This window comes from Berghia stephanieae, chromosome 12, assembly GCF_034508935.2.
Source record: "Berghia stephanieae isolate SIO BIC M18660-M18661 chromosome 12, UCSD_Bste_1.3, whole genome shotgun sequence".
Lineage (NCBI taxonomy): Eukaryota > Metazoa > Mollusca > Gastropoda > Nudibranchia > Aeolidiidae > Berghia > Berghia stephanieae.
In genome coordinates, this window is record NC_088371.1 from 7,829,251 (window position 1) to 7,838,117 (window position 8,867).

Sequence of the window (8,867 nt, forward strand, 5' to 3'; positions counted from 1 at the left end):
AGGTCTCAGACTTATGTAAAAATTGCGTATTCTTTCGCATTTTCATTCATTGTTTGCATTTTGCTGAGGATTGTACGCATTGTTAAATTTCTATTATTACAGCATTTTGGACAGTCATACACTCCTTTAGTGCACTTAAGCACTTTAATCTGTTTCTTGACCCAGAAGTTCATATAGGGAGTTCAAAAGGATATTATCTGGCTGAGTCGTATTAGGTTTATAAGTGGATTCTGGAAGTTGATACTGATACTATTTATATCGTCAACTATAAATGTCGATTATGATATTACTATTACTAGTTTGGTCCATTCGTCCATCATATATTATCGTTTTTTCAAGATTCCACACATTTTGGCTCCCCATTGTACACATTTCCATGGGCTAAGGGTGGCAGTACTGCCGTGTCATTGGGAGATAAAAATGAAATTTTATTTACTTCAGCTAATGACGCCTTGAGACGGTGCGATGCAGTATAAATAATGGCACATAACATTCATTATACGTGACAGATATTTCTTTGTATCAAGAACCTGTGCAATGGTGTGTTTTCTTTTCTTTTTTTGGTCTCTCCTGTGAAATTTTATTAAAACCAATTACACAGTTAACTTCTTTTACAAAAATAAATATAAGCAAATTTATAAAAAGTAAAATGGATAAATAGATATTTATTTTAAAAACAAGAGAGAGAGAAAAATAAAGTAAACTAACAATAATGAAACAAATAAAATAGAATTCCCTCTTTTTCATTTCCATGAGGAATCTTGCCTTCAAGGGAGGACTGGAATAACCCAGGCGTCAGCTGCAGTGCAGCACAACAAAATAAGCCAGAGCAAAGTGGCTACTTGCTCAAGGCCACACAGCGGGGTGAATAATTGAACAATCTTCCCTTCTGGTACGAAGCAAAGACTATACCACTGAGCTAAGCGCTACCCCATAACAAAATGGTTGCAAATTTTGGTAGTCTCTCATTCCTGATGTTAAAATTTTTGTTTGTTTTTTAATTACACAGAGCACGACAATGTGAATATTTATCCAATCCAATCCTGATATTATTGATATATATTATTATATACAGCAGACCTGTCTCCTCAACATTTTTCAAATTCGTAGATTTCATGGGGAAAATAATTAATACTAGTCATTAAATCTACCTTCTGGGTGGGGTTCCTTACCTCCCATAGTGGGCAGGGAAGCACTTACCGTGTCTTCTATCTCCCTATATCTGTTTTCCAACATGCATTTTGTCTTTGTCTTGGAATGAGATTACTTTGTTTTGTCCTGGCCCTGGCAGGATACCCTAGCTGAGAGGGAAACAGTCAAATGTATAATTAAGAGTTTTGGGAGATGATATTTTTTGTCTTGTAAATCATCGATCTGTTATGCACTGTATTATGTTTTGTTAACATATTGTATATGATGTGTAAACATTTGAGTATTTTCCTCTTAGTGGGGACCTGTGCTTGTGTCTGGATGAGACTTTTAGGTGATCTCAAATTAAGTACACTGATAGTGTGCTCTTGGAATCTACATCTGTTCACTATTTGAACCATTCCCCTTACCTTTCTTGGGTACTTTAATTGTAATTCTAGAGCTTTTTACTCTCCCATTTTCTTCCTTTTTACTGGCGATGATATGACCTTTATGTTTTGCAAGCGCCGTAACACCCTTAAAAACAAACAAACATAAATCTATCTTGTAGATGACCAGTTTGCCCTCATAAAGATTGAGTAACCTTTCTAAGTCCGTGCAATTTGTAATTTACTGCCATAGTCTCATTTTCGATATGATTTATTGGATAAAATTTAAACATTTTGCTCTGCAGGTGAAGCCAAAATTCATCATTTTTACGAATTTTCTATAGAAGTAGTCAGGTCTGCAGATAGTAAATTATTATTATTTATTGAATTATGTCCCTTCGTGGCAAAGATCATAATATTTGTTTTTGTTTATTATTTTTATAACAATTGTTTATTTCATCAAAATGAAATCAGTGGATTTGAAGCACGGGTAACATTTGTGTGTGTCAGAATTCTTTATTTTTTAAATATTTGTTTTACTTTGAATCAACTTGATCTTGGATTGCAATATAAAGCTAAAATGCAGAGAAAGAGAGAGAGAGAGAGAGAGAGAGAGAGAGAGAGAGAGAGAGAGAGAGAGAGAGAGAGAGAGAGAGAGAGAGAGAGAGGGGGGGGGGGGGGGGGGGAGAGAGAGAAGAGGGAGAGCAAAAGAGAATGGGAAGGAGGAGGGAGAGAGAGAAGAGGAGATGGAAAGGGAAGAGAAATGGGAAAGATGGAGAGAGGAGAGGTACAGTGAAGAAGATGAGAAGTAGCATGATGTGTATGCGTGTTTCATAGCAGAGCGAGACATAATTCTAATGTCAATTTGAACTGGAGCCATTACTGATTCGTTGTGTGTTCATATGAAAGGAGAGAGGGGGCAGGGTGGCCACGTGGTTACTCTTTGTTGTAAATATCATTTATGATTGTTGTTTTTTCGGTTGTTCTGGTTGGTTATGCGCACCCACCCCCATCCCCTTTAAAAAACAACAACATAAAACAAACAAAAAATTAACAGAATGAATCACAGATGATTTTTATTTATCATCAAATAAAAAAAACAAAAAAACACACGAGTTCTAATTTTGGTTTGAGTTTTCCATTGGTGACTGGGTGGGGTTCCTGACCTCCATAGTGGGCAGGGAGTGGGAGTTACAAACAGTGTTTTCTATCCCCCTATGTCTGTTTTCCAACAAGCTTTCTGTCTTTGTCTTGGAGTGAGATTACTTGGTTTTGTCCAGATACCCTGGCTGGGAGGGAAACAGTCAAATGTATACATAGTTTTGGATGATATTTTTTTTTCCTTGTCTGGGTGGGGTTCCTACCTCCCATAGCGGGCAGGGAGGTACTTGCTGTGTCTTTTATCCCCTCTTATCTGTTTTCCAATTGCTTTCTGTCTTTGTCTTGGAATGAGATTGTTTGGTTTTGTCCTGACCTTGGTCAGAGTCCTTGGCTGAGAGGAAACAGTCGAATGTATAGTTATAGTTTTGGGAGATGATATTTTTTTCCTTGTAAATCATCTCTCTGTTGTTATGCATTGTATTATGTTTAGTTTACACATTATATTATATGATTGGTAAACATTTGGGTGTATGCCTTTTAGTTGGGACCTGTGCTTGTGTCTGGATGAGACTTTTAGTGATCTCAAACTAAGTACTTAGATAGTGTGCTTTTGGAATCTACACCCGTTTCTTTTTTGAACCAATTCCCCTTTGTCTTCCCTTTTCTCGGATGCTTTATTGTAATTCTATACAACTTTTTACTATCCCATTTTCTTTCTTTTTACTGGCGCTGATATGACCTTAATGTGTTGCGAGCGCCGTAAAACCCTTAAAAACTTTAAAAAACTTTTTTCCTTGTAAATCATCTCTCTGACTGTTACGCACTGTATTATGTTTCATGTATGATATATGATTTGTAAACATTTTATTCCTCAGTAGGGAACTGTGCTCGTGTCTGGATGAGACTTTCAGGTCATCTCAAACTAACTATTTTGATAGTGTGCTCTTGGAATCTACATCTGTTTCCTATTTGAACCAATTCCCATTTGTCTGCCTTTTTCTTGGATGATTTAATTGTAATTCTAGAACTTTTTACTATCCCATTTTCTTCCTTTTTACTGACGCTGATATGACCTTAATGTGTTGCAAGTGCCGTAAAACCCTTAAAAACAAACAACAAAAACAATATCCCTTGGCATTATTTGTTGGATTTGTTATTTAGCCGTGCTAATGATTTTCCTGGCATTCACGGAAACCTGCAATTCCTGGATGGGGTTCTTTGACCTCTGATGCTGGGCAGGAGGTCACTTGCTGTGTCTTCTTTACCTTATGTATGTTTTTGAAAAGATGCTTTCTGTCTTTGTCTTAGATTGCGATTGCTTGGTTTTGTCCTGGCCTTTGCCGGAGTCCTTAGCTGAGAGTGAAACAGTCAATTGTTTAGTTTTAGTTTTGGGGGATTATTTTTTTTCCTCTGTTATGTATTGTTAGTTATGTTTTCTGTAATAATTTAAGTGTGTTCCTCTCAGTGGGATCCTGTGCTGGTGTCTGGATGAGACTTTTAGGTGATCTCAAACATGTGAAAAGGGAAACGGATAGAGAGAGAGAGAGAGAGAGAGAAGACACAGCCAAAGTGACCTCTCGACTCATGAAGGGAAGACAAAAAGATCCAATCCAGGAAACTGGAATAAAGAGAGAACAGATAATATAGAGAGAAAGAAATAGAAAAAGACCTCCCCACCCACGGAGGGAGAACAAAAGATTTCCCCCCCCCCATTCCAAAGCGTTAACCCTCTCCTTACCAACAACAGGAAAATCGTCACGTTCGTTATGATACAACCAACATTTTTCTTATTCAAATTTCTCTTGTATACCATAAAGTTTAAAGAAAATGAACAGTGTGTTGTAGAGCATGTTTTGCTAAAGAAATTATGTATGGCAAGAATCTACTGCTATTGTGTTTGAGTGATAAAAAAATATATTATTGCGTTAGTTGGATGTGAAGTTTTGGGGGAAATCCTGAAAATGGTTGGTAATTGGTGAGGAGAGAGTTAAATCGGTTGTTTTAATTTTATATTCTTTTATTCATTTATCATCAAAACAAAACATACAATTCTATATAAATATAATATAATGGATGAAATCATAGAAATATACATGATAAAATACAACACATTTGATCCCTCCATCTAAATAGTAAAAAATAATTTAAAATGTACAACAGCACAGCAATGAGACCAAATCACAACGGGTTTGACATTTGACATGAATCAGGCAATGCATTAATAAATGTCTAGACATTAGGACGTCAATGTCAAGATCAACGGGTTTGACATTTGACACGAATCAGGCAATGCATTCATACATTTCTAGACATTAGGACGTCAATGTCAAGATCAACGGGTTTGACATTTGACATGAATCAGGCAATGCATTAATAAATGTCTAGACATTAGGACGTCAATGTCAAGATCTATGATGATGATATTGACGATGACAATAATTTTGCTGATGACGACAATAATGATAAAGATGACAATGGAGATGATGATAACGATGATGCTGAAGATGATGATGACAATAATGATGGAGATGACAATGGTGATGACGATAATAATGATGCTGATGATAAAGATGATGATAATAATGATAAAGACGATGACAATGATGATGATAAAGACGATGACAATGATGATGTCAATGACAATTATGAAGTGATAATAATAATGATGAAGGCAATGATGACAACAATGATAATAAAGTTGATGATAGCAATGACGATTGCCAGTTTTCGTTTGACAGGTCCATTAAAAAAAAAAATTCCACTCTACTAGAAACATTCAAATTCAGATAAATTGAACTGGAAGTCCAGAGGGGCAGCGTGGCTCAGCGGTACGGTCTTTGCTCCGTACCCGAAGGATACCGAGTTCGATCACCCACCGCTGCGCTGTGTTGCCTTGAGCAAGTCACCTCGCCCTAGTTCAATTTGCGGCACTGAACTGCGGTTGACACCTGGGTTTTTCCAGTCTTCCCTTGGAATATACCCTAGAGAGAAATTTCCCCTTTGGGATGAATAAAGGGAATTTTATTTTTTAATTTATTTTATTTTTTTTTCGAGCAAAAGGTTCATACCGATGTGTACATATATGCAGGTCTGACATTTGAATCCACTTATGGGCCTAGTTTAACATTGTTGTAATGGACAATATTTTAGGTAATGTTTTTTAGATTTCCATTACAACAATGAGCCAATAATGAATTGGGTTATCAGACCTGCAAATAATTGCACGTCGGTTCATACAGACAAAGAAGTCTTGTGATGGTTTGATACATATCAGTTTGACAAAAAAAAAAAAAAACCCCAAAAACAAACATTGAGCTTTTATAAAGCACAATATCCAGTAAATGTGCTCAAACTCAAAGCGCTTTACAAAAGGTCCCAGGCCAACAGCAACAATTCACATGTAGGTAGGACGAGGACATAACGCCTGTTAGGCGATATTACAATTACATATTTCCAGACAGAGACAACTCTCTGTTAATGGCTAGGTACTTATTTTACACCAGAGTACGGTTAGAGAATGTGAGTAAAAAGAACCTTTTCCAGGTAGTTAGCTAGTCGCTGCTCAGAGCAGGATATGAACCTTGGACCTTCTGATCCGAAGACGAGAGTTATACCACTAAATCACATCGTTGCACAAAGTGGGTTTAAAAAAAAAAAATGCCTTTCTCTAGAAAAATCAATCAACTCATTTGGATGGGGAGTCCGTAAATGACGGGAGCAAACCCATTGAGGCCCACCAGTTTGCAAGCTTGTCGGGCTTCATTGACGAGGCGACCCAGTGACCTTTGCCCCTTGGAGGTCATCCAGGCATGGCAGAGACGTGAGGTCAGTTTATCAATGTCCTTGTCGGTCACCACCCAGAGGTTACCGACAACTGCTGGGCTGAAATGAAAAGTTGGATTGAGAAGGAATGAAGTGAGTAAATACCTGCCTAGTTGAAAATTTCAAAATCAGAAATTGACACAAAATTAATCTGTAAAAAATGGTAAAATTTCAGTAACACCAGAGCTGCCTAGTGCTCTGAAAAATTCGTAGAATTACGAATTTTTGGCTCTAGTGACAGAACTGCATAGAAGTTTTTGATTCAATACATCTAGTTGAAATAGCAAATTTAGTTGCTGAGAAACTGTATTCAGGACTTTGGAGCATTTGTGGTCATCCTGAGGGTAGATTATTGATTTGATTAGTTATGCTATTTCGTTGTTTTTCTTGGAAACGATGAATTTTTTGAGATTTCAAGTAGGCAGCTCTGGTTAGACTCAATCATACAAATTGGGGGTCCAGATAGCTCAGTTGATAGAGCACTCGTTTAACACGCAAAATCTCAATTAAAATACACCCCCCCCCCCCCTAGGGCCAATTGAATGTTCTGATGAAAGAAATGATAGCATTCGTTCAATTGATAGTACTTTTGTACAAAGGAGGATTAATCACATTATTGTTTTTGCCGTCATTGGCCAGTAGAACAGATTCTGCTCTGGCCGCACAGCGCGCCAAATGGAGCTGAAAGAGTGAACACACATGATGACATTCAAAAGATAAGAACACTTGCACTGGGCAGAGATTTATGGAAACAAATTACTAACTGGATACTAGAAACAGACTGACACACTCGAAGTAATACTAATACACACACACACTGACACATCAGTAATAAATACACACACAGACGAACATCGAGACTATACACACACACGGCAACGTCCATAGGAGCGCAGCCATATTCATTCTTACACCAGGGCCTGCTCCATAATTTGCCACTTTCAACGTTTATCTCAAGACACAAGATCGAAAGGCTTGAGCTCATCTGGTCACTGGTTTAGATAAGTAAGTAAGTAAATAAGTAAATAAGTAAGTAAATAAATAAATAAGTAAGTAAGTAAATAAATAAGTAAGTAAATAAATAAGTAACTAAGTAAGTAAGTAAATAAGTAAATAAGTAAGTAAGTAAGTAAGTAAGTTAAGTAAGTAAGTAAGTAAATAAGTAAGTAAGTAAGTAGGTAAGTAAGTAAGTAGTAAATAAATAAGTAAGTAAGTAAGTAAGTAAGTAAGTAAGTAAGTAAGTAAGTAAGTAAGTAAGTAAGTAAGTAAATAAATAAGTAAGTAAGCTTGTAAATAAGCAAGCTTGGTGTTTCCAACTCACCATCCAGCCAAGAGGAAATACAAAGGGGGACCCTGATTGTCCGACATGCGGCCACCGTACTCCAGTCGGCCACTGTTACAACCCATAATGATGGCCACGGCTTTAGCATGGAACATCTGCAACTCATCACCAGCTACAAACTGTCTTCCCCAACCATGACCGCTGTAGCTGTTGTTGTGCAAGAAGAGTTGAGAAAAAAAAAAATAAATTATTTTCATGCTAATTTGATTGTTTTAATTTCACTGATAAAGAACTGAACAAGTGTGTATGAAAGGTGTCAGACAAAGCAAGACAGAAAAATATAAGTAAAAACCATCCCAAAAATATCAGCCTACCTCGACTGGAGATCGAACCTTAAACCTTCTGATTACCGGTCATTACATTAGATGGTAGCACATCTGACCGGTAATCAATAAGTCTGAGGTTTGATCCCCAGTCGAGGTCGACTGAATTTTCGACATTTCCCTGTCTGTCTTGTAATCTTGTTCATTAACCGACAGCAAGAGGAAGAGAGGTAGACCAAAAGCAATATGAATGAGGACAAATGAGAAAAAAAAAAATATATAGAAACTGAATGGGTTTTACATTCTTGAGGGAGACCATTACTGATGCAGTCAACAAGACAAACTGGAGAAGATGTGTTTACGACCATATATTCCCCACAGGAGAAAGGAGGTAAATAAAGTAATTTAAAAACAAAACGATATCCCCTAAGCACGTTCAAATGATTTTGCTAGGGTTACTCATATAGTAGAACTCGCTTCACAAGCAAAGGGACTGAGAGTGATCCCAGGTGAAGTCGAGATTTTTTTTTTCTGACTCCCTTGTCCACCCAGCAGTGAATGAGTAGCTGAGTCTGTAAGATATGGCGGAAAGTACTTTGCGATAGACTAGTGTCCTATCCAAAGGACAGCAAGCAATTGCTATTGTCCGTTTCACGCTATAGAAACCTGGATAAACTCCAGCTTCATGGGCCGAATGGCTCTGAAGGGTTACTCATATAATAATAATAATAATAATAATAATAATAATAATAATAATAATAATAATAATAATAATAATAATAATAATAATAATAATAATAATAATAATAATAATGTACTTTA

General features: G+C 36.8%; 1 protein-coding gene across 1 annotated transcript in view; it reads right to left on the reverse strand.

The window, feature by feature from the left end:
* Positions 1-4,614: 4,614 nt before the first annotated feature.
* LOC144958117 (uncharacterized) overlaps positions 4,615-8,867 on the reverse strand; it is a 68,636-nt gene continuing 64,383 nt past the window's right edge. The window contains exons 31-32 of the mRNA XM_078889787.1: positions 7,762-7,929; positions 4,615-6,500 (exon numbers count right to left, since the gene is read on the reverse strand). Coding sequence (XP_078745913.1) covers positions 6,299-6,500; positions 7,762-7,929 — 370 coding nt within the window. The 3' untranslated portion in view covers positions 4,615-6,298. The remainder of the gene's footprint in view (positions 6,501-7,761; positions 7,930-8,867) is intronic.